The following is a 24,566-nucleotide window of genomic DNA, read 5'->3' as shown; positions in this document are numbered from 1 at the left end:
TGGCAGCAGGAGGGGAAGGGAATCTCGAATTAAAAAAGTGAAATCATGTAGCATGAAAATATTGCCACAGATTTGGCGTCGTCTTCGTTTCGATGACGGGTGACTGAGTGTGAGAGAAGAAGGGATACGATTTTATACTAGACGGACTATTTATTGGAACAAATTCGTTACTAATATTGGGTATCTTTTTGTTCCTCCTAAAAGGTACAAATTTGTTCCAAAAATTTTCGGGGTCCGGGACGAGCTACATTTTGGAACAAATTCGTTACTAATATTGGGTATCTTTTTGAATATCTTTTTAAATGGAGTTTAGCCATTTTATTTGGCTTCTCAGTCTGTTCATGCAACTAAATTGTAACACGATAAAGCTCAATTTTATTAAAAAAAAAAAAAGAAAGGTGAAAAGCTCCCAATTTAAGAGCTTCCCTACATTCAAAGGTTCCCCGCTTTTTTAGAAATCGGTTTATTAAAAATGCAATATTATACCATTATTGTAGATGTAGATTGTTGAGGCTTTCCGACTGCCGTTGGACAACTAGTCTCAAAAGAGCCATTTGTGTCACCCACTTCCCATAATTCGGTCATCCGTTTGCTCCAATTTATTACAAAATTCATTTTCCTTGATAAATGATATGATGTTCTTTACATTAAAAAGGCTTAAGTCATCCAAATCAATTCTTATACCTTTATTAGAAGTATTATAGGTTTTATTGAAGTTTTTTTTATAATTAATGTACTCGATTAACTCTACAACACGAACTGTAAAAAAAACGCACAATTTCTAGAATTTTTTTTTTTTTGAAAAATTGATTTTAATTTACATTACAACTTAACATATTTTTTTAAGTTGGTCTGCTGAAATAGCTCTACAATGAAACCTAAAATAAACATCGATCTTGAACGTGTTCAAGGTTAATCTTGAAACTTAAAAAAACTGATTTTACACATTTTTCCCATTTTTCAAAATATATCTCAAAAATAAGCGATAGTTTCCGGAAATTCGGCTTTTTAAGGGTCAAGGATGGTCCAAAGGAACGTCCTCTCTATGGATATTAAATCGATCTAGGCCGATTACAAAAGGTATGATTTATGTAAGAATCATCTTAAAAGCTGAGGATTTTTACAATTCCATAACTTAAGAATCTCTGTACACTATAAATATAAATGTTTATGAATTTTTATTATGCTGTTTTTCACAAACTGCAATTCGAAATTGCAATGTGCAATTCATCTACTCTAACTATCAGCAAGGAAATATCTCGTGACTTCACTAATGAAGTGATTGATGTGTTTAATTTATTTTCATGATAATGATGTCATCTTAATTTTTTACGACTTTGCAATTAAGGTATTTACGGATATATTAAATACCCCACTTAGTTTGCTTCCAGCATTAAACAAATTTTTTGCAAGCAATCTTTGGATTGGAGCAAATTATCAGTATTATGTTAGAACTATTCGTGTTGGTTTGGTATTATTTGTTGTTTTTCCAGTAGTTTTCCAATAACAAAATCGTCATCAGAAAACAACTTTAAGTGAAAGGGGAAAAGAAACTGCAGCTGTGGAAATTTTACTGATAATCCCGATGTCGTTTTTCGATGAATTTGTCGTAGAGATATTCAGTTGTATTTATTGGTTTTGCATTTTAATTTTATTGCATTTTTTATAAAAAAAAAAGATTTTGGCGCGTTTTTGAGTGGCAATTTCCCGCGAAAAATTACAATCCACTTTTCAGAGAAAGAGGGCACGCATATCGTTGACTTTGGCGTGACATTTTTGCGTGTTTGTCCGGTGTTGTTTTTTTTCTTGGCGGGTTTTTTCATGGAAAATCCACCTTGAAGGACCTTCATCTGCCCTTAGAGACAATTAAGAGGCTCTCACTTGTGATATGGACAGCAGAGAGTGGCTAAATCCATTTGTCTTTGGTGGAATTGCATCAATAACAGCTGAATTTGGTAAGGACATAACCTCAAAGTTTGGGAATTGCATCAGCCACAGGTATTTTTTAATTGATTTGCAGGAACTTTCCCCATCGACACTGCAAAGACACGCCTTCAGATCCAGGGGCAGAAGCTCGATGGTCAGTTTACGCGGCTCAAATACCGCGGGATGACGGATGCTTTTGTCAAAATAACCCGCGAGGAAGGAATGCGTGCACTGTACTCAGGGATCTGGCCAGCTGTCCTCAGACAAGCCACATATGGGACAATTAAATTTGGCACTTACTATTCCTTGAAGAAGCACCTGAGTCGGCATGGAATACTGCAAGATAGCACTGGGAAGGAGAGAGTTTGGGCAAATGTAGCCTGTGCTGTGTCCGCAGGAGCAATCTCTAGTGCCATTGCCAATCCTACAGATGTCCTGAAGGTGAGAATGCAAGTAGATGGTAGAGGATCTGGTAAGCAGAGCCTTTTCGCGTGCTTCCGAGAAATCTACGTGCGAGAGGGCATTCGTGGTCTCTGGCGAGGTGTTTGTCCAACAGCTCAGCGAGCCATTGTCATTGCTGCAGTCGAACTGCCCGTATACGATGGCTGCAAGAGTACCTTGATTCCCTACCTTGGAGACACATCCGCCAATCATCTCCTATCCAGTTTCATCGCAAGTCTGGGCAGTGCTGTAGCCTCGACACCGCTAGACGTCATCCGGACGCGTCTGATGAACCAGAAACGGATCACAGTAGCCCTCGAGGGACTCCCAGCCAAAATCTACACCAGCAGCCTCGACTGTGCTCTTCAGACCGTCCGCACCGAAGGGCCGCTGGCACTGTACAAAGGCTTCGTGCCCACACTGGTGCGCATGGGGCCCTGGAACATCATCTTCTTTGTCACGTACGAACGACTGAAGGTACTGTAATCTACTCGAATTTATGGAGGAATATTGTGATACAATCCCTGAGGAGTATGATGTTTAAACTTTTGGGCGGGGCTTCCGGAAGCTCAGCGCAATCTAGAGAATTTTTTATTTATTCTAGTTGAATTTTTCCTCGTCAATGGACTTTCTTAAGAGTTTTTGCAGATTTTCTCGTGAGACTGGTATTTCGGCTCATTTATTTTTAAACGAAAACGAAGTTTCTAGTGCGAAATTTTGAGAATTTTTAATGACCTTTGCGAAAGGAATTTGGATATCTTTGCAGTCCGCAAATGATGATTTATCGAATCAAAAAAGTGTTTGAAGATTTTATTATTTTTAACAAAAAATGTACTTAAAGTACTAAGCATTAATTCACATGCAATTAAATATTTGGTCTCGTAAAGTATTTTTGTTTATTTAAGTACTCTGATTGGCTGGAGCTTTGATAGCTTTGAGCTTTAGCCAATCAGAAAAGCTTTAGGCTTTTAAAGCTTTTGGAATATAGGGGAGACTGGAGCAAAAAGTCACAAAACGGATATTTTATTTTTTTTACAAGCTACTCGAGCGCCTCAGAAATTTCTAATTAGCGCAGTTTTAAAGGAAATTTACCGCTCTACAACTTTGTGAAAGTAGTTTTGCTCTATTTTGTAATGGCACTGGTACACCTTTTCAATTGAGTGAAATTCAATCGATTGAAATTTTATATCTTAAGGTGTCTACACATTGGGAGCAATTTTCGTCAAAAATAGCGTTTTTGACAGAAATTTGACGTTTCCACCTACAACTCTGCAGGGAATTTCCTTCAAAAAAGCAATTTTTGACAAAAATTGCTCCCAATGTGTAGAGACCATTAAGGTGTCTACACATTATGACAAATTTCTGTCGAAAATGAGCTTCAAGAAGTGTGCATCAAAAAATTTGCCTACACATTGGTATGAATTTTTGACAAAAAGATGGGTTTTTGAAGAAAATTTGTCTAATGTGTAGGCAATTTCTTTCAAAAATCATATCCAATTCAAAGTAATTTCCATCAAAAATTTTTGAAGGAAATTACCTACACATTGGAACTAAATTCATCAAAGTCATTTTTGACAGAATTCTTGAAGGAAACCATTACAATTCAAGAATGTTTCTCATGAAAATTTGTTGTTTTCTGATGAAAATGGTGAGAAAGGCGTTTGGTGAAGTTCCTTGGGATAGTATTTAGCAAATTTGTATGGCAAATTTTCCAAAAATGCAAAAGAAGAGTGTTTTTTTGGAGATGTTGTTCCTAGTGGAATCCGATTTGAAGGAACATTTCCTATAATTTTTCTCTAGAAATTTCCACAAGTTATTGCATTAGTGTACGAAGCCACTGTACTGTACTGAAGAACACCTCAGGAATACACAGTTGCAATGATTTCCGTCAATATCTAGAGAAAAATCAGAGGAAATGTTCCTTCAAAGGCTGGGTTGGGTTCCACCGGGAACGACATTTCCAGAAAAACACTCTTCCTTCGCATTTTTGGGAAATTTTCCACATAAATTCACTAAATACTATCCCAAGGAACTTCCACAAACATTTTTCTCGTTTTTTTTCAACAGAGAAATAACAAATTTTCATGAAAAGCAATTATAAGAGCAAAAGACTTGAGAATGATAGAAGACAAGAAATAGTAGACAAGAATTTTTGATGGAAAATAAACCCAAATGTGGAGGCATTTTTCTTCTAAAATTCCTTCAAAAATAGGAATTTTTCTCTCATGGCCTCTACACATTGGAAACGTCAAATTTCTGTCAAAAACGCAATTTTTGATGAAAATTGCTCCCGATGTGTAGACGCCTTCAAGAGATCTTGAAATAATTTTTGATGAAATCAGCTCCAATGTGTAGACACCTTTACTCTTTCAAATTGAAATCAAATATAGCTGTCTCTTTCTGTCAAATTAAAATTAAAATTGAATTTAAAAATGAAATTGATATTTCAATTTTCATTTGGCATGAAGGGACAAACATATCTTATCTTATATCAGTTTGAAAGAGTAAGAGGTAAAATTTCAATCGATTGAATTTCACTTAATTGAAAAGATGTGCCAGCGCCATAAGGAAATACGTTTGTCGAGCCAATTTCTAAAAGGTAATTTTGTGACTATTCTCAAAAATACTGGGGCAAATAGTACCAGACATTGGGTATTATCATATTTTGATTCGCTTCATTACGGGCTTCCGTAAATTTAAAAAAAATATCTAGAGGACATATTTTCATAGAGAATTTATTCATCTACACATTTGTAAAACATCGTTTTCTCTGCGAGAAAAGTGAGAAAACGAGTAAAGCGCTTTACAAGCTATTTTAGAAAAAAAAACACACAAAAGACTGCAAATCGATTGACCAATGCAAACAACAAGCGGCAAGACATGGTAATGACGTTTCTTTTCGCCGTGAGAAATCAGAAATTGCTTCGCTTTTTGTTACTTTTTGCTCTATACCTTTCGTTACTTTTTACCCCAAGTGGCCATTTTTAATAAAAGGATTTCTGGAGAAAACAACTTTTGTGAAATTCTAAAATAGATAGCGGATTCGTGTATCCAGTGCATCAATTTTGGAAAATAACTATGTAATAATTGATATCTCTTATAAGGAAAATATTTCAAAAATAGGGCTAAAAATTTCGATATTTTTTATTTTCTAAATTCCTTGTTAGAATTCTAAGAAACTTACGACATTGAAGAAAGTCTATGGAGGCTATCTATAGAAAAAAATTTAACCGCTATCTTTTTACCTTGGAAGATATTGAATTTTGAATTTTTCGATTTGTGACTTTTTGCCCCAGTCTCCCCTAGCCTATCAGAAAACGCAATTCGACTAAAATATTCAAACGCCACTGAATATTTTGGTTCAATTGCATTCTCTGATTGTCCAGATTCGAAAAGCTCTACAAGCGTCAGCCAATCAGAAAAGGCAATTGGACTAAAATATTCCATGGCATTAAATATTTTTAGTCAAATTGTATTTTCTGATTGGATAGAGCTTAAAAGCTTTCGAAGCTCCAGCCAATCAAAAATTGCAATCTGGGCTAAGTGACATTGAATATTTCAATCTAATTGCGTTTAATTGCTTCTTCTGATTGGATAGAGCTTTTAAAGCTTTTAAGATCTAGCCAATCAGAAAATGTAGTTGGACTAAAATATTCAATTACATGAAATATTTTAGTCCAATTGCATTATCTGATTGTGTGGATCTTTTAACGCTTCTATGATCTAGCCCTAGCCAATCATAAAATACAATTAATGTAAAATATTTGATGCCATTGAATATTTTAGTTTAAATGCATTCTCTGATTGCCTAGATTCTAAAAGCTCCAGCAAAAAAAAATCAATTGGGCTAAGTATTCAAGGACAATTAATATTTCAATCCAATTACATTCTCTAATTGGCTAGGACTTTTACAGCTTTTAGAATCCAGCTTATCAGAGAATTCAATTAAAATAAAATATTTAAGGACATTGAATATTTTCGTCCAATCGCGTTCTGTAATTGGCTGAATTTTTAAAGCTTTTAAGATCTAGAGCCAATCAGAGAATGCAATTCGACTAAAATTTTTAATGCTATAAAATATTTTAGTTGAATTACGTCTTCTGATTGGTTGGAGCTTTTAAAGCTTTTGATTTTTTTAGGGAATCCAAATTATTTAACATATTGAATGGCATTAAATATTTAATTATTCATTTTTTTAATATTTTAATTCAATGAATTAGTCAATTCAAAGGAGTTTTGAAAGCTTTCAAGCTCTAGACAATCAGAAATTGCAATTTGGCTAACATCTTTAATGTTGTAGAATATTTCAAATTTTCTGGAGCTTTTAAAGCTTTTAGGATCTAGCCAATCAGAGAACGCAAATGTTCCGCGAATATTCCAGTTCAATTGCCTTCTCTGATTGGCTAGAGCTCGAAAGCATTCAAAGCTCCAGCCAATAAGAAGAAGCTACGAATTTAAAATACTTTAAGTAATTAAATATTTAATTGTTTATGAATAACTCATAGCAATATTTTAAATCTGCAAAAACCCTTGAGTTCCATTTCCTTCCTATTTTTTGTGTCCTTAGATAGGTATTTTTTTATTTATTTCCTAAAGCTCATAAAAGAAATGTAAAAAAAAACCAAGGCAAAGTGTAAAAAGAGAAAAAAATTAGATAGAAAGAAGCAAAGGAAGAGTAAGATTGAAAAAAAAAAAACAATTGGAAGATCTCATAATTTAGACCACCAAATAATTTGTGTATTAATTTATTGATTTAATTCTCTTCCATCTCTATCGCCCAACAAAATTGCTTTATCACAAATCTTTTATTTGTTTTTTTTCTTTATCTTTCTGAGGCATTTAAAATTATGGAGAGAGAACAACAAAAATACAGGCATACATCCAAAGAAAAAATACCTTTTTCACTCTCATTTTCTGGGACAATCTCAAAGCTTTCACAGTATTTTACACAACTTCTGTTTTCTTTTTTTGTTTACTCTGTTAATAACAGAAACTGTTTTATGAAAAGGTCAGAGTAAAAATATAATTATAGAAAAAAACGTAATAAATAAGTTTTTTCACTTTTATGTGTCAATTACGAGCCACTTCTCGTCGATTTTCTTAACTTCCTTCGTGAGAATTGGATTTCGGATACGAATGTGAACCTCTAGTTTTCCACCAGCTTTTTTCCTGCCATCCATCAACTTTATCCGGCATTCAAAAACATTTCTTTAGAATAAAATTTGAAAGAACAAAAAAAACAATAAAGTGCTTACCTCGAAGGAGTCATGAATCTCACAGGAAGTCTCCAAAGGCTGAAGTTTAACATTGACAGTCCCAATTAACTGATCCGACCGGAAGAAACCACTGAAACAACAAAGAGGCAAACAGTGACAACCCGCCCAGCAGCATCTGTCCATAGGATTTTCATTTCAGCGCGTTTCCGAATGGAAAATTGAACAAAAGCCGGACGGATTGAGCAAAATTTTGTATGTTAGAGTTTTAGAATACAACAAAATTAAAAAAAAAAACACAAAATCACAAGCTCTACTAAATTAGGAAAAAAATAGTTTACAGCCAATTATTTTTTTTTAGTTCAATTCAATAAATCAGCTCAGTGCGGAAAATCTCAAGGAATAGCTTTTCAGTTAATTTTTAATTTCTTAACTGACGAAATTTTTAAGAAAATATTTATATGATATTGTACATATGTTTATTCAATTGATCAGAAAGATATGGAAAAATCACTACAATTGCTTGTAGTTTAGAAATTGTGTAGCTTTTTTAGCGCTTGTAAATGCTTATTTACAAATTGTACACAACACTGAGAAAAAAAGAGGATGCGATTAACTTTTTTTCCTCGTAACTTTAACACTTTTTAGATGTAAAAATATATCAACATTTTTTAATGTTACTTTTACACCTTTTTAAGGGTAAAATTAACATGAAAAAGGGTAACTTTAACCCCTAATACACCTAAAAAGCATAATATTTACACCGATGTCGGATCAATACTGCAAGGTAAAATAAACATTTCCACACTGAGAGAAATCCGAAAAAGTTAAAATAACATTCCGGAAATATTAATTTTACCCTGCATTATTAATCCGAAACTGTGTAAATATTACCCTTTTTAGGTGTATTAGGGTTTAAATTAACCCTTGTTCATGTTAATTTTACCCTTTAAAAGGTGTAAAATTAACATTAAAAAATGTTAAAGTGTTAAAGTTACGAGGAAAAAAAGTCAATCACACCCTCTTTTTTTTTCTCAGTGCAGAATGTTATTTTAACTTTTTCGAATTTCTCTCAGTGAAGGAAAAGATAATGTAGTAGACAGCCAGGTTAATTTTGTCCATACATAACCATCCATAACCTAAAAAATCGCCATCTTCAATTTTGAAAGATCAAAGATTAACCACTCTAGAGGTTTATTTTCCAACCGATTTGCTTAAATTTGGATTATTTGGAAAGGTCTTGAAATTCGCAAGCTGACAGCATCGGTTTCAATCAATAATGAATAGGTAATATACCCGTAAATTACTTATCTTTTTTAAATGTTTTTTTTTTTTATTTTGTCCGTAAACTTGTTAACCAACTACACGGTGAAAACTTTCGGCCACTGACCGAAATATTGGAATAAATTTACTTTGGAACAAATATTTTCCAAACAAAATTGTATCTGAAGAAGACATTTTAATCCCAATACATACAAATTTGTCCCTAATAGATACAAATTTATCCCAAAAATTTGGGTGTCCGTAGACGAGCTAATTTTCGAAAAAATATGTACCGAAATTTTTTACCGTGTAGAGGCCAAACGGTAAGAGATATAAGCTTCAGGTCTTCGGGGGACCTTCACATAAGTCAACCCAAAGACCAAATCTCAAGAAATATATTTTTGGTTTTCTCGACCAGACGGTTCGAGAGAAGGCGCTGACATCAGTTCCAATCTTGGTGGAAGCACTTTAGGATATGTGGGCAGAGTTCCTTCTGACATTTTGTAGAAATTGATCAACGGGATGCCTCGAATATGTGAGACGCTTATCAAAGTTAAAGGAGGATTCTTCGAAGAAAACTAAATTTGATGATTTTATTCAGGTTTTTTAAATAAAATAATGAAGTAAAAGAAATGAAATTGCAACAATAATAAGAAGCAATTTGAAAAATAATAAAAAATATATGAAAAAGTAGAATTTGGGCTGGAAATTTTAATATTCAAAGAAGAAACCCCTTTCAGAACACATCACACCGGAAACCGACCACAATCCGTACCAAAAATATTCCCTCGGCATTATTTTCAGTTTTTCTGATTCTTAATAATATTTACCAATAGTATTTAGCTTATATTAAATGATAATTAAAAGATTAGATCAGTTTTGAAATGTGGGGCTGCTTTTGCATTTTTGTCCAGAAAGCTCATTTTTGAATGAACCTCAAATTATAAATTTTTTAGCCCATATATTTTCTCATATTTTGTTTAAAACTGTTCTTAGGTTTATGAAACTATTTCAGTCAATAGAACTGGATATTACAGCGTTTTCCCGGTCCAAAGGTGTATTTAAACTTACGAAGGGTATTTAATGTTTTGAACGTCGTTAGTGTAAATATCAAAGGGCACTCAGTGGGCCAAGTAGTAGAGCACTCGCTCTATAATGCAAGTGTCCCGGGTTCAAATCCCCTTTAGGTCACCAGGAATTTTTCTGGCGTTATCCCTTTAAGGACGAAACACTTTTTACTGACTAAAAATCTACGATAAAAATGAAACAGATAAACCAAACTTGTAAAATGTCTTACATCTAACCTTGGAAAGTCCAACAGAGTCTGATTCGGTGTATTTTTCACCTCTATGAGCAATAGGGACAAAAATAACCCAAAAATGTAAGTATTTTTCTGCCTATACCAATGAATAATAATTTTCGATCTATTGATAAATATTACGAAGTATAAAAAATAAATAAAATCAATTATGAATTTGACAATTTGGCGCTATCACACTAGGATTTTTCACAATGTAATTTTAAATTGAATTCAGCAAATTGAGCATTAAAATTGCGAGGACCACTTGAAATTTTTCACAGCGAGGACACATTTTTGCGAGAAAAGAAAAGATTGCGGTCCAGAAAATGGATCCAAGAAAGATCTGCCCAAGGATTCATTGAAAAAAATGTATGATGATATTGCGACTGGTGCTTTTTTTTAACACAACAATTTTCTTCGTATGGCTACTGAAGAATTTGATTAACTACTTCACATAGTTGGACCTCATTTGCAGAAAGAAACAACGAAAAAGAGGATGCCTATATCGCCTAAGTCCAATAAAATTGGAATAATTGAGCAATTTTAACATTTTAATTTGCTAAATTGAAATTAACTTGAGCAACCACGTTTATGCTATTTTAGCATATTTAAACATATTTTGGTGGGCCAAGTTTTAGTTTATATCAATAAATAGGCAAAAATCTATCAATTCAAATGATGTTTAATGCAAAATAACGCGTAGGAACAATTCATCTGAAAATTAAATTGAATTTACAAATTGAAAAAATCCTAGTGTAATAGCACGGTAAAAAATCGTCATTTTTGAACTAAAAAATAATAGCAAAAAATATTCTAGCTAGAGTTCTACGTAAACTGCTCCATCCTTCCCTATTTTTATTTCAAGCAGTTAGAAAGTAACTATCTTTACAATTTTAGTAATCTCTTGTCCAAGACGAAAAAAAGTAATCCTAAGTTTTCTAAATGACAAGAAATTAAAACTGAGCTTATCCTTCTGATTCCGAATAACGAAAAAATATTTTCTGCATTTTGTATTTTATTTAATTATTTCACAAAAATATAGCTTAAAATTACTATGGGAAAATTTTTCTTTGAAAGAAAAAAAAATAAACAAAAATATAGATTGTAGAATACAAGTAGTGGCACTTTATTGCCTCATTGAACAATCTTATCATTTTTTCTGCTGATAGGGCAATCCAATGACTCTCAGCTTCCTGACTAAGCCCCTCTACTCTACATCATGTTGGATTTGACAAGTTCTCGTGCTGCTTGCACAGTCTCCGTCCAATCTTGTTCAGCAATCTTGGCCACAGCATCAATGAGGAGGTTTTTCACCTTCCAAACGTTCTCCTGGAAGGTTTTCAAGACTTCTCCAGTTGACACGCACTCACTATCCTTCCAGCAATCGTAATCTGTCACCATGGCAACTGTAGCATACAAAAGACCTGCCTCCTTGGCCAGACAAACCTCCGGAACTTGAGTCATGCCCACCAAAGTTCCTCCCCAGGATCTGAACATTTCACTTTCGGCCCTGCTTGAGAATCTTGGGCCCTCAATGGTCACGACTGTTCCTCTCTCATGGACAGACACTCCCAGAGCTTTTGCTGTCTCAATGAGTACTTGACGGGTACGCTCGCAGAAAGCTGGATGCATGGGCACATGACAAACACGTTCGGGATGCCCTTCTTTCCCATCATAAAATGTCGTTTCACGTTTTGTTGTCCTATCGATAAATCCATCCAGGATGACAATGTCTCCACGCTTAACTTCCTCTCTCAAGGATCCCGTGGCCGATGTCACAACCAGATGAGTACATCCCAACATCTTCATAGCCCAGACATTTGCTCTGTAGTTAACATTGGTGGGATTGATATTGTGTTTCCTTCCATGACGAGCCAACAGGACGCAATCCACCCCCCGAATTTTGCCCTCAATCAGAGCATCCGAAGGTGAGCCAAAAGGCGTTGTCATGAATTTCTCCACGCGATTCTCCAACAAATCTGGATCATCCAACCCGGATCCTCCAATAATACCAATTTTCACAGGAACCTTTGACATTTTAGCACGTTGTTCTTGTAAAACACGCTCAAAAAAATCTAGAATAATCTCCCGGACTACCTTAAAGCTACCACGAGTAATAGAGCACTGATTATTCAGCAAATTATTTAGGTAATCCCACCGGCAGAAATTCTTTCCAAAGATGTCATTCACTTATGTAGAAAAAGTCACAGCTATTGTATTTAGACAAAAAAAAAATCCGGATGTTATTGTTTAGAAGAAGGTTATCAAACAGACTCTCTAAAAAGGTCGAGCAGATAACGTATGCATAACTTTAGAAATATTTTTTTAAGGATAAATTATATTAGGGGAAGCAGAAGCATGGTTCCTTTTAAAAATTTAAAAAAAAACTTTAGAGCACACCCTTAATGTCGAGTTCAGATCAAAGAAGATAAACGTCCATCTTAGGTATTTAAGAGAATAAAATTCTCCCATTTCCGCTCATGATATTTATATATTATTCTAGAAACGAGTGCTAAGTGGGTTTTACAGAGCAAAATGAGTTCTGCATAAACCCCTTCTAAACAAAATATTTTGGGAGTTTAACTCCACAATAACCTGACTACAGTAACTAGTTTACAAGCGACTAGTCTTTTTTCTAATTAGTATTAGAATATGAAGTGTCTGTAGTTCAAACTTTTTGTGATCCTCCCAGAATCATGCAAAATATTTGTAAGCTGACTACTAATAAGATCTTTTGGATACGAAATATTCCTTCTACCTATAAATTTCTTTTTAACGACCTAAAAACCCTAAGACATTTAAAAAAAATGGTCAGTTTTATCGAAATTGTCTTGCTCGACCCAGAATCAATTTTAATTTAAAAGAATAAAATGTAATACAAGTGGTCTCGATATCACGACTTTTATATTAATTTTAACAATGAATATTCAAGAAATAAGTTCTGAAATAAATTAGACATTAAAAAAGGTTTTTACGATTATAACATCCCCGACTACACATCGGCAGCTGCATTCCCTACTATTCTAAGTCGACTTAGACTTATATTACTCCGAGTGGTATGTTGTTTTACTGGGACCAAGATTTACAACTATGGTCAAAATATGGTGGTCATTCGCCGTCCGAGAAAAATTACACGGACAGCATTCATAAATGTGCACACTTCAAATGACTCTCCTGAAAAGTTTTCATTACAGTAGACTCTCTCTCAATTGGGCATTTGGGGCAAAATGTCATCCGGTTTATCGATTAATTTGGGCATCAAAGCCTTTGTAAATTACGATAAAATAGGAAGAACTACAGCGAATTTGAGCAAATTAACTTCATAATTAAACCCGAAAATTGTCAATAAAATTTTTCGCCCTACTACTGTACTGAGATAGTCTAATATGAAACGGAGCCGTCATATAAGATCTTAATTAGAATTTTCACTCTCTCTCTATCTCGCTTAAGGTGTTATATCTAGTTGGACGCTCAAAATCAACAAGTTTTTTTGTGACTTTCCTAATGAACCAATCAATATGAAATTTTCATGGGTTATTAATTACATATGTCTTGAGGAATAAAAATATATTTTTATATTTATTTTGAGTACAAAATGGCGGCGTAGCGGACTGAGGGTCGATTTCTTTAAGCGATACTCATTTAATAGAACTCAAGTAACTTTTATCAGATTGATTTAAAATTTTCCAGGCACCTGACTTACTCCTACGAGTTCTACTGCTAGACGCTGTTGAAAATGCAGTTTCGAAAAGAACGCGTTTAAAATTGGGCGATTACATAAAAGAACATGTGTGTTTTCATTCAGAATTTCAATAAATCGTAATTTTTGAGCACTTGAAAATACTTTTCTAGAATATCATCATATCCTCCATCATTATTAACATGTTTCTGCTTCATTTCTTAATGAAAAGGCTTATTTATCGAATTTCTAACAACAGAATAACAAGTATTTAAATAACTTTACTTCCTGCATACAAAGAACAACAGCTAAAATTAAATGTTTTGCAGTAAAAGTAATTTTATTAGAAGTACAATATTAAAAAAAAAATTGAACTTAAATCTTGGGTGTTTTTTTGGATTAATTAGATTTCAATATTTAATGACTCCGGCACAATCTTTTAGATCAGAAAAATTTTATGAAGTTGAAATTCGAATCCCTTTCTTTCTCACATGTTTTGCATATGACTATCTTATTCTTTCGCATACCAAGTTCGATTAAGCTAAATTGAATTTGGAGTGATGTTTAAAAGAAAAGAAGTACGAAAGAATAAGATAGATATATCGTCGGTTGCCCCAGCAACTGTGCTAACTGCATTTGCTTTGTGTCAGCATTCGTTGTAAGCAACGCATCGCTGCGCGGCGTTTGCAATGACTGCAGACACAAAGTATAGATGCAGTTAGCACAGTTCCTGAGGCAACCGACAATATATGCAAAGCATGTGATAAAGAAAGGGATTCGAATTTCGACTACATGAAATTTTCCTGATCTAAAAGATGTGCCGGAGCCGCCGGAGCTATAACTTTTCAGTTAGGGTAACCTAACTCGACCAGGTTCCTCGATTCGACCGTTAGTGGGTCAATTTTTGAGTGTTTGATGGTCAATATCGTCAATTTCTCTAAATTTGTCACTGGTTCGTATTATTCATGTAATAATTGACCTATTAATGCAGACCTGTGCTCGTTAAAAGTCGTATAATATCGGAAATTTTGTGTTGATAATTTTAATGGAAATTACAGATAGCCATACTGATAACACTAATCCCGCTCATTCACGGTGCCATGATAAATATTTTTGCGCCAAAAAGACATAACAGAAATAAAAACTCATATAGAAAGAAATTGTCTTCTTGATATCTTTGTCGGAAGACGGATAGCTGTTCACAACACATCCTTTTACTTGAATCTTTCAGAAATACAAAGAAATTAAATGCAAATATCACTTCAAATGGAAAGTTCTGAAATCGCGCGCAATTCAACTGTGAGAGAGAGATAGAGACACAAATAACTCACTTGGCAAACGTCTGGAGGCGCTGTGGTTGCAAAAAATCTCTATAAATGCCACAAAATATTTTCTTCTCTATTTCATCCTTATTAGCAGGTTGTGTCCCTTCTTATGATATGTACTTTTGCAGTCCTTATTAATCAAAAATAGTGTTGTACAAAAGGGTTTTTCTCAAACCTATCCTGAATTTTGCGACAGATCAAAAGAATATGAGTCTTCCAGCTCCAAATTTCATCCCAATATTTTTATTGTAATATCGACAATTATTCACAATTAACTCAAATAACTGTATTCAACTAAATTATTAAAAGCATTTTCTTGTGAAAATGACTTAACTCTAAGGAATTAAACAATTTTCACATTAAAAAACCTCTCATTTTCTCTACGTGAATTTTCGCGGCATTTCTAAGAATGCCAACATCAGGCACCACCAAATTCTCTTCGGCTTTTCTTTTAGCTCAGGCCTGTATTAATGTTATATTATACGCAAAATATTATAGCAAATATAAATAAATTGAATAAATAAATCTATCGGTCGAGACGAGGAACCGGTCGAGCGAGGGCAATTTATCATATATTGCAAAAAGTTTTATAGCAGTTTTTTTTTACAAAACTAAGATCATGGAATTATTCGCAGAATAATTTTGCATTACTGTAATTCTAAGAACAATTTTTGCAAAATTCTTTTTAAATAAATTTAAGAATTTCACCAATTCTACTATGTTAAAATCAAAATAACATGGTTAGGTCAATATGTGAATCACAAAATCTCAAAAGCATTTAAAGTCTAATTTAAAAGTCAATTTTTGAGGTTATACAAGCATGCGGACTAGAAATTATTTCTGCTATACCCCACAAGAGGGCTTTGGAAAAGGCGGGAAATCGTGATTCAGGAAGTTCAGGGAAAAACTTTCCTTGAGATTCGCCAAAAAAAAGGACTAAATAAATGGAAAAAACTACGGGACATCATGCAGGAAAACAATATGAAGAAAAGTACTTACCGATCAGCATAGACTTCCAGCTTTAGAGAGTGCCTTTTGAAGACCCTCTGGCATTGCTTGTTGCTCCTGACCATTTCCATCTTGAACTTGTAGTCGTAGTCAGGATTGTCGGTGTTTTTTACCAGCTGCGTCTTGCTCTTTGTATGATCATCCTGAGGATATGGGAATTCCAGCTTGACATAGGTGTCCACATCTTTGGGATTGGGCACATTGTAGTTGATACCCCGTACAACAGTGATCTCAACTTCATTGTCCGTGAGATCTGTGTTGCACATGACAATGTTGAAGCTGCGCTGCTCATAGTGGAACTTGGGTAGTTCAAGTTGCTTCCGATGCGCCAGACGCACCACATCCAGATCCTTCTGCACGGTCAGGGCGAGATTCTCAAATCTATTTGTTCCAGCTACATCTCCCATATTCTTATGATGTTCCCGCGTTACTCGGCACATGGACAGCTGATGCTGCAATTGCTCCTCCAGGCGCTTGAAGATGTCACCCACTTCTGAATCCTGACAATCGGACTCTGTGACAAAGGCAAATGAATCCTCCAGTGCAGCACGTTGTCCAGGAGGTATGGGCAGTGTTGCCATGTCCACAGGAAATCCACCTCTGGCTGTATCTATGAGATTCTCAAAACCCTTGAAAATCTTGAGATACTCCTTGGCCTGCTCAATTTCTCCTGCCTTCTTGGCCGATATGGCAGCATCCTTGAACTCCTTCTGGCGCCTCAGCAATTCCGCCACCTGTTTATCCATCACCGAAGTATTCATCAAATTCCCACTGACCCGTGTTGATTGCTGCTTCCTCAGCGGTGGCTTGGGTCGAGGTGCAGGCTTTGTCACTTCCTCAGCCTTCTCCTCGGCCTTCGGAACCGCTGCTGGTGGCGCTGGTGCCGCTCCCGCATTCACTGGAATAGGACCAAATCCCGGCGGCGTCGGAAGCTCATCGAACGGCACAGGTTTTCCAGCTCGATGGAGCTTCATTGCATCTTCATACTGCTTCACAATTCGCCCAAAACGACGTGCTTTGCTGGAATTTCCCTCATCCTTGGCTGCCTGCTCGACTGACTTGTACTTCTCCAATCGCTGCCGCAGTGCCTCTTCCACAGTCTCAGCCACAATCAGAGACTCCTCTGGGGCTGCTGCATCTGGTTTATTCTGAGTTTCTGCCTCTTCACGCTTAGGAGACTCCTTTGGTGCCTCTTGCGGCGCTTCCTGTGTGGCTGAATCCAGCATGGCAGGATCCTTTTAAGCAAAAAGAGACAGATAATCCTAACCGGCTTATTGTAGGTCAGATTCTTAATGTGAGCTAACTCGAAATATAGTATATTAATAGTTATATTAAATCAAATTCGTGAAATTATACAAATTTTGTATTTAAACCAAAATATCAAGGATTTAGATGGACTGGCAGAAGAGATATTATGGATGAAATGTAGACTAGAATGTTCTCCATAATTTTGCCGTAGGGTGGAGTAACCACTTATCGCCATGTTTAGGAATTTGTAATTTAATTATAACTTTTTCACTTTTATTACAAGATTATTCAAATTTGCCATAAATTTACTTAGATGTATTAGCGTGCTGATTATCTCTTTCGCGTCTATAGGGTAATGTCATGACTCGGGGTCGGGTATTTACATTAATTGAAATCTATCTGTTCGTGCACGACATCATAATAGAAGGATGTAAGATTCTTGGCTCATTTTCTCAATACTCCTGTTAGATTTCAATTAATGTAAATAGCCAAAAAGAAACTTTTTTCCCCGGGTCATATATGACCCTAAAGACGCGAAAGAGTTATACCTCTCAAACAAAAAAATACTTAAGTCGATCCATAACCCCTGACCCGAGCTATAAGGGGTCATATTTCGGAAATAGACCGGCCTCTATCTCCGGTTCTAATTAACATAGCGACCTAAATTTTACCTTTTTGGTTTCGTCTCGATGAGCACTTTCAGATGGAAGTTCAAAAATTCACCACAGGTGGCGCTGCGATACCGTCAAAATTCATCAAAATTCAAACTAATTTTTCTCAAAAACGGCATTGTGCAAGTTAATCAAATTTTAGAATGTTGTAGTCCAGTCTAGGACGTTTCCAAAAAGGGGCGTAAGTGCGGTGTGGTTATAATAGAACCGGAGATATGAGGGGTCAAAGTTCACGAAATTAAAAGAAAATCGTATCTCCGGTTCTATTGGACCGACTTTGATGAGTGAGGGCTCAAATGAAAGGTCTCACAAAATTCAACAACTCTCTAGAAAATTTGAACTTCGTGTGATCAATACCAGGGGCGCCACAGTCGAAAAACCAATTTCAATATCATATAACCTCAATTATCTCGACACGTGCTTAACCGATTTTGATGATTACTTTGACATAATTATAGAGGACATTTGTGTCTATATTTCGTCCATACATCATTTTTCGATCAGATAATGCGATCTGTCCGATTTTGTCGTTTAAGTGTGAAAAAAATGGACTTTTCCCATAATAATGCTTTGAAACCAGATGCCAATTTGACTGCTTCTACTCGACCAAGACACTTAAAATAGGGTTTTAAATAAAAAGTCTCACAAAACACAACAATTCTTTGATATAGTTGAAGTTCAACAAATGACTACTTGGGGCGCTCTGGTCGAAAAAACGAGTTCAGAAACAAACAACCTCGATTATCTCGGCTTCTGACTAATCGATGAAATGAAGTTCTAGTGTGTAATCACCACTTTTCGTCAGTGCCCCATTTTTCGCCACTTATATTCAAATTGCTATTTTTCGCAATTTGTGAAATAAATGAGCCGCAAAGTTACTTGTATTTTTACTACTGCTACGTATAGAGTCGAAAAAGAGTAATAATTCGTTTTGAATTTACGATTTTGAGCATTTTTTAGAGCAATATTTTAAGCAAGTGCATCGAATCCAATATTTCTTATCCAATATACTAAGTGTCATAAAATTTTCATCAAGCAAAAAATACCTTTTTGGATAAATAATTTGTCTATTGAATATTTAATTACACTTGTGGAATACATAAAATTTGTCTTTAGTTAATTAATATTTCATTTTATATTATTTTTATATAAAAATGAGGCATGGCGAAAAGTGATTATCTTCTGGAATTGATTTTACCACCTGTCGCCATCTCATTTCAAAAGGCGACGCTAACTTCACTTCGTACATTCTCGGAATTTGCATTGTTTACTTTCTGCAATAGACCTATACAGTGTATACAGTAGACACTCGCTGATTCGGCTCCTTTAAGATCGGACTACTTTTTATTCCAAGCTGCAGTTAAATTTGAAAAGAGTTTGTTGGCATTTTTGAAGTTCGATTGGGATTATCGAATGAACAAATATGCTCAAATTGGCCATGTTTTGTCTCCGTTGTGATGTGATTTTGCATTATTAAGTGACTTTCATAAAACTTACAATTAATATGAGCATGTAAATTTAATATGAGTACGCAGGTAAACAAAAAATCTTTGCAATTCAAAAAATTTCATGCCCGGATTTCTCTCTAATTCGGGTGACATTTCGGTCCCAAATGTCCGAATTTGATAGAGTCTACTGTAATTTGATTTCTCAAATGAAAGTGAAGGAAAAACGTCTAAAGGGTCTAAAGTAAATTAAAATTAAGGTGATCATGAGGAAAAAGAAATGCTGAATGGGCTGAATGTATTCTTTTTATAACATACATTGCCTAAAATAATTGAGTTTGGACCTTTTCAAATGGGTGGCGAGAAGTGGTTACAAAACTGGCGAAAAGTGGCGACGAAGTGGTTATTTTTGCATTGTTTATAAAAATCAGTTTTTAAAGTAGTCCAGCGTTAAATTCTAGGATAATTGTTTTCACGAATCTAGAGCTAAGCAGCTACACATACTAAAATTTCATGCATGAAAAAAATAAATAAAATTTCCCGATGCATGAAGGAATTTTTGAGCTATTAACTTAGAAAATTGAAAAATCTTCTTTTTAAAAATAGCGCCCTTAGCGGTTGTTTTATGAACTTACGATGTTAGAAGGCAAGTGGCATTTCACGAGAGCTTTCCAAAAAGCCCTTACTTTTTAAATTCTGACAATTACAACCGGAGTTATGGCCATTTTAAGAAATTTTTTTGGACCCTTATAGCTCGGGTCAGGGTAGTTAAGGGACCTTAAGTTTGATATTGGTCGAAAGCTCTAAGGCCCAGCTATAACATACTAAAACTTGAGAACAATCGATGCCATAGGAGCGCAGCTATTGAGAAATAAAAAAGGGTGGTATTCAAACGGACGGATGGACGGGAACGATTTTTAGCCACCCATATATTCGTGATCAGAAAGTGTCTCAAAACACGTTTTGGCAAAGTTTGAGCTCGATCGGACGACATGAAATTTTGTTAGGATTATAGTAGGTGAGATTGTTAAGAATCTCACCTAATTGAGTTTCCCTGCAAAACGACAAAAAAAAGAACACTTACCAGTTCCCAAGGATGCGGTGGCATCTCATTGAGATCAACTTCCTGCCCATCCTCAACAGCCTTAATCACCACATCGAACTGCTTGATGATCCTCACGAGTTTCAGGGCAGTAGCTGTATCTCCATTTTTCTTTGCAGCCAAAGCAGCGGTTTTGTATTCATTCTTTCGCTCATTCAGCGCATCCATGGCTGATTTGTTTTTGGTGTCTTCTGGAGCTGGAGCGTATGCTGGAGGGGACACTGGAGGAGCTGGAGCAGCTCTGGAGGGAGTTACTGGAGCAGTTTCTGGCTCCTCCGTTGAACTTTTTAGAGGTTTTATGCTGACTTCTGGAGGAATGTCCTCCATAGGAATAGTTTTCCCAGCATTGGCGGATTTCTGAAGATCCTTGAGGGTCTTTAGACCTCTGGCAAATCTTCTGGCTTTTCCAGATTCCCCAGCATCCTTTGCATTCTTCTCTGCAATTGTGTACATCTCAATTCGTTGCTTTATGATCTCCTGCACATTGACAGAGCTCGATGTAGGCTCGAAGACTTCCTCTGTTGGCTCTGGTGCCTCGGGAACGAAAGAATCTCCCGTCAGCTCTCCCAATTCACTCAGAAGATTGGGATCGTTTTCATCGTCACTGTCTACATCTGTGTCGACATCCTTGAGGCTTTCAGCCACCATTGCATCCAGGTCTCCGAGAGGCACTTGGGCAGGTGTTCTCGACTTTGTCTTCAGCTTCTTTTTGCCCCCGCCACCTGTTATTGCCGCCAATTCAGCTTCGAGGTCACTGTCACCACTCAGTGCAGCATTATCATTGCCTCCCATCGTCAAATCATCAGGAATATCAAATAGGCCATACTGAAAGACAAACCGAAAGTGCCTCCCGTTAGTCATTTAGTAAAAAATAGTAGAAAAACAAAGCTAGCCAGAGATTTGAGAAAGTTCCTGGAGAATGAGTCATCGCATGAGAAATTTTCTGCGACTTCTTTTTTTGCACCTTACCTGAGACAGATCTCGCCGTTCTTTGCCTTGAGCCCCACTTGGCTTCTTCTTACTGAACATTTTTCATAAGTTTTACTTCACTTTTAAATTTATTTTCCGTCTTTTTAGCGAGATTTTCACAAAAATAGGAAATTCACACTTGTTTTTAAATAACTCACAAAACTGTCACTGACTGCCCTGAAGTTTGCTGAGATTGCTTTTCAAAATTAACGACAAAGTGTATAACAGTGTAGAAAAGTGTAGAAGAGCCGCTGAGAATAAACACTGACGTGTTTTTATTGGAGGGTGGAAAATGTTGAAATTCAATGAGAAAAAGTGTTTAATTTGCTAGCAATAATGGTTATTGATGTTCAATTGATATTGATTTTGCTTTTTGCACTAATACTTTTGGCATGTGATATTAATTTCGCCAATTGTGGAGGTAAAATATTATCACATAACCTCACTTTGAATGACTATTGAGATTTTGGGGCGCTCCCTTGTCTTTTTTGCTCAGGAAACCTCCACATGCTGGAAAGCATAACAACACAGGATATTATAGCGGGTGATGTATTCTTCGAAGTGCTGGATCCTGAAGAATTGGAGTATACATATAGATTGAGGCCAGCAAAAGATTTTGGGGCGCCATTCAATGCAAGTTTTCGCTTTCCACGAATTGCACTTGTTCCTGCCGTGCCTTTCGATGCATGTTCCTCCAGTGGCATTCGCAATGGGGATGATTTGATGGGAAATGTAGCTCTGGTGGAACGTGGAGATTGTTCTTTTCTCAGTAAAACTATCAATGTTGAACGTCATGGGGCCCTGGCGGTAATCATCACGGAATCTAGTGCTTCGGAAGGTGGAGAGGATGAGTATTATATTGAAATGGTGCACGACAACACGGGTAGGGAGTCAAACATTCCGGCAGGCTTTCTCATTGGCATCAATGGACGTATCATTGTGCAGACATTGAAGAAACTACGACGAAACTATGCCATCATCAATATCCCAGTTAATCTGACTTTTACACCTCCCCACGAGATAAATCATCCGCCCTGGCTTGGCTGGTGATTGAAAAAACTAGTCAATAATGGTATTTTGTGGACTCAACGAGCAAATAGAGAGGCACTTTTGACAATAACTGGCTTTGAGAACTTCCCTCGTCGACCCAGAATATCCACTGAACGAACTTTGTAAATTCCGGAAACACCCGAAGGACGCCAGAAGTCGAATGAAAGGTCAGGTACGTGCCATCCTTGAGTGATTTCCTTCCACAATCCACGGCGATTTTTTGCTTTGAAGAAGACCTGGTAATTCTTCAAGCATCGGGAAGGTAGGTAATTGTCATTCCAGAGAATTGTTATCCTCTCCCTTGAAAGAATATTGAACCTGAGATTCTCAACCTTTTGAGGGGGATTTTTCAAGGATTCCTCACAGAATCTTAAAGATATGACAAATGGCGAGGATATCTTGAAGATTCTTGAGAATTCTGAACTGTTCAGGAATTCTGGTGAGACTAAAACCTTCTGGGTTTGAATTCTTCTCATCCCCTGGAGGATCCTTTGACCAGGATAAGGAGGAGAGGAGTTTTTCTTCCAGTATCTAGCGGGATTTGTCCTTTTTTGATCTAGAATCTCAACAAATGCTGTGACATTCTTCCCAGGAGGAAGTTTAATTGTAAATTTGAAGGATTTCTCAGGAAGATTTCTCGTTGACACCGCAAGGATATTTCCAAAAAACCCAGAATCCTGGCTCACTGTGGAAATATAAGAAATATTTTGCCGCCTTTCCATGGACAGAAATTTATTTCCGAGATTTGCTAGCAATCCCAGAGCTCCTAAAACCGGCTTCTTGATGAATTCTGAATAAATGGGACGACTGTTGTTCATCCTGAAGTGAGCCAGGAGGGTTCTTTGGGAAAATTCATAAGGATGATAGCTTAGAAAAGCGTTATCATGGCTAATGGTCTCGAGATTCTTGAGAACGCCTCTTATTTTAGCATCCCAATGGAGAAAAACAGTCTCCACGAGCTTTGCTGCATACCTCACGTCAGAGTTCATAGGCAAGGGATGTGACCAGCCAGATTTTAAATCAGCTTCATTGTTAGACACTTCCATTTGAGCAATCCAGGGGAATTCTTTAGTCAAATTCCTAATTAATTCAATTCCGCCTCTCAAAATCTCCTTAGACTCTCCTTGACCCTTCCTGTGATAGGTCAGGATGTCGATTGGGCAGGTATTCGTACAATATTCTAGGATTCCGTAGCAAAACTGATGGAGTTCTCTTTTGTGAAACAGTCCCGCTGGACCTCGAAGTTTGAACTTAAATCCTGGAACATTTTCTGCAATTTCAGCTAATCCACTCCTGATGGAAGTCACATAGTCTATGAATTCAGCCTTGGTAAGATTGAGGATATTGTAATTATGCAGATCAGGTTCATTCCAAGTCTCAAAACGGAATTTATTAACGTATTTCAAGCCGAATCTCTTGATAAAATGATTCGCCGCTTCAAAAGCGGTTTCCCGCCATACGGCTTTCTTTTCCACTGAACTTTTGTTGGAAAATATTCCTCCAGGATTTCCCATGAACTCTATATGCGGAATGAGGTGATTTCCATGCAAGATGCTAAGATACTTGTCCAGGTTTTGAAATAAAAATGCCTGAGACTTCTCTGAAGACCTGAAACAATATTCGCTTTGATAAATCTGAAAAAAGATGATTTTAAAGAATTAATTTTTACTTTATGTCAATTAACTGGAGAATCCAGTGAGTCCGGACATGAGAAATCCCAGAATTGGGTACAGAAGCAATTAATTCCAGATTCTGCCTGACACTGGGAGACAAGAGGAAATTTGAAGATTGATTTATTGGGGCCGGAGGGCAAAAACCCGTGCCGAAATGTCAGCCGAATTAGACAGAAATGGTCCAAAAGCATTTGATAATCATATAGTAGATCATATATCATAATCAAACTTGAACTGCTGCCCGAATTAAAAA

At 36.1% G+C, this 24,566-nt stretch overlaps 5 protein-coding genes across 8 annotated transcripts; 2 read left to right on the top strand and 3 right to left on the bottom strand.

Annotated features, from left to right (window-relative positions):
• Window positions 1-1,757: 1,757 nt before the first annotated feature.
• Window positions 1,758-9,330, top strand: LOC129803109 (mitochondrial uncoupling protein Bmcp). 3 transcript variants are annotated; one of them, XM_055849457.1, is made up of 3 exons: window positions 1,758-1,955; window positions 2,021-2,844; window positions 9,262-9,330. In XM_055849457.1, exons 1-3 carry the CDS (start codon window positions 1,889-1,891, stop codon window positions 9,313-9,315), a joined length of 945 nt encoding a protein of 314 aa, XP_055705432.1. In that variant the 5' UTR covers window positions 1,758-1,888; the 3' UTR covers window positions 9,316-9,330. The 3 variants fall into 3 exon arrangements, with proteins under 3 accessions (XP_055705432.1, XP_055705434.1, XP_055705433.1); XM_055849459.1 differs by lacking the exon at window positions 9,262-9,330 and adding an exon at window positions 6,964-7,088 and having other exon boundaries at window positions 1,759-1,955; XM_055849458.1 differs by lacking the exon at window positions 9,262-9,330 and adding an exon at window positions 6,935-7,088 and having other exon boundaries at window positions 1,759-1,955.
• LOC129803096 (coiled-coil and C2 domain-containing protein 1-like) lies at window positions 7,097-21,842 on the bottom strand. Of its 2 annotated transcripts, none has more exons than XM_055849435.1 (5): window positions 21,591-21,842; window positions 20,604-21,446; window positions 16,147-17,390; window positions 7,623-7,758; window positions 7,097-7,550 (listed from the first exon to the last, which is right to left on the bottom strand). In XM_055849435.1, the coding sequence occupies exons 1-5, from the start codon at window positions 21,648-21,650 to the stop codon at window positions 7,431-7,433; spliced, it is 2,403 nt and encodes an 800-aa protein (XP_055705410.1). In that variant the 5' UTR covers window positions 21,651-21,842; the 3' UTR covers window positions 7,097-7,430. The 2 variants fall into 2 exon arrangements, with proteins under 2 accessions (XP_055705410.1, XP_055705411.1); XM_055849436.1 differs by having other exon boundaries at window positions 7,623-7,713; window positions 21,591-21,779.
• LOC129803114 (S-methyl-5'-thioadenosine phosphorylase) lies at window positions 11,141-12,333 on the bottom strand. The gene has a single exon (XM_055849464.1). It carries the CDS (start codon window positions 12,178-12,180, stop codon window positions 11,356-11,358), a length of 825 nt encoding a protein of 274 aa, XP_055705439.1. The 5' UTR covers window positions 12,181-12,333; the 3' UTR covers window positions 11,141-11,355.
• Window positions 21,815-22,710, top strand: LOC129803120 (PRADC1-like protein). The gene is made up of 2 exons (XM_055849472.1): window positions 21,815-22,011; window positions 22,087-22,710. Exons 1-2 carry the CDS (start codon window positions 21,927-21,929, stop codon window positions 22,638-22,640), a joined length of 639 nt encoding a protein of 212 aa, XP_055705447.1. The 5' UTR covers window positions 21,815-21,926; the 3' UTR covers window positions 22,641-22,710.
• Window positions 22,676-24,464, bottom strand: LOC129800283 (alpha-L-iduronidase; the record flags this gene model as incomplete). Its single annotated transcript, XM_055844561.1, has 2 exons — window positions 22,676-24,248; window positions 24,310-24,464. Coding segments are annotated over 2 exons (1,728 nt in total), but the record flags the coding sequence as incomplete, so codon positions are not given.
• Window positions 24,465-24,566: the final 102 nt, after the last annotated feature.

The sequence above is a fragment of the Phlebotomus papatasi genome, chromosome 2 (genome assembly GCF_024763615.1).
Source record: "Phlebotomus papatasi isolate M1 chromosome 2, Ppap_2.1, whole genome shotgun sequence".
Lineage (NCBI taxonomy): Eukaryota > Metazoa > Arthropoda > Insecta > Diptera > Psychodidae > Phlebotomus > Phlebotomus papatasi.
Note: the sequence above shows the minus strand (reverse complement) of the source record. Positions and strands in the feature narration are given on the sequence as shown.

Bases quoted from the DNA above. Each gene is read 5' to 3' on its own strand.
- LOC129803109 (XM_055849457.1), top strand. From the start codon at position 1,889: ATGGACAGCAGAGAGTGGCTAAATCCATTTGTCTTTGGTGGAATTGCA. The intron at 1,956-2,020 runs GTAAGGACATAA...ATTGATTTGCAG, and splicing joins ATCAATAACAGCTGAATTTG to GAACTTTCCCCATCGACACT. The intron at 2,845-9,261 runs GTACTGTAATCT...TTTCTCGACCAG, and splicing joins TCACGTACGAACGACTGAAG to ACGGTTCGAGAGAAGGCGCT.
- LOC129803114 (XM_055849464.1), bottom strand. From the start codon at position 12,180: ATGTCAAAGGTTCCTGTGAAAATTGGTATTATTGGAGGATCCGGGTTG.
- LOC129803120 (XM_055849472.1), top strand. From the start codon at position 21,927: ATGGTTATTGATGTTCAATTGATATTGATTTTGCTTTTTGCACTAATA. The intron at 22,012-22,086 runs GTAAAATATTAT...TTTTTTGCTCAG, and splicing joins TAATTTCGCCAATTGTGGAG to GAAACCTCCACATGCTGGAA.
- LOC129803096 (XM_055849435.1), bottom strand. From the start codon at position 21,650: ATGTTCAGTAAGAAGAAGCCAAGTGGGGCTCAAGGCAAAGAACGGCGA. The intron at 21,447-21,590 runs GTAAGGTGCAAA...TTTGTCTTTCAG, and splicing joins AACGGCGAGATCTGTCTCAG to TATGGCCTATTTGATATTCC. The intron at 17,391-20,603 runs GTAAGTGTTCTT...TTTGCTTAAAAG, and splicing joins CACCGCATCCTTGGGAACTG to GATCCTGCCATGCTGGATTC.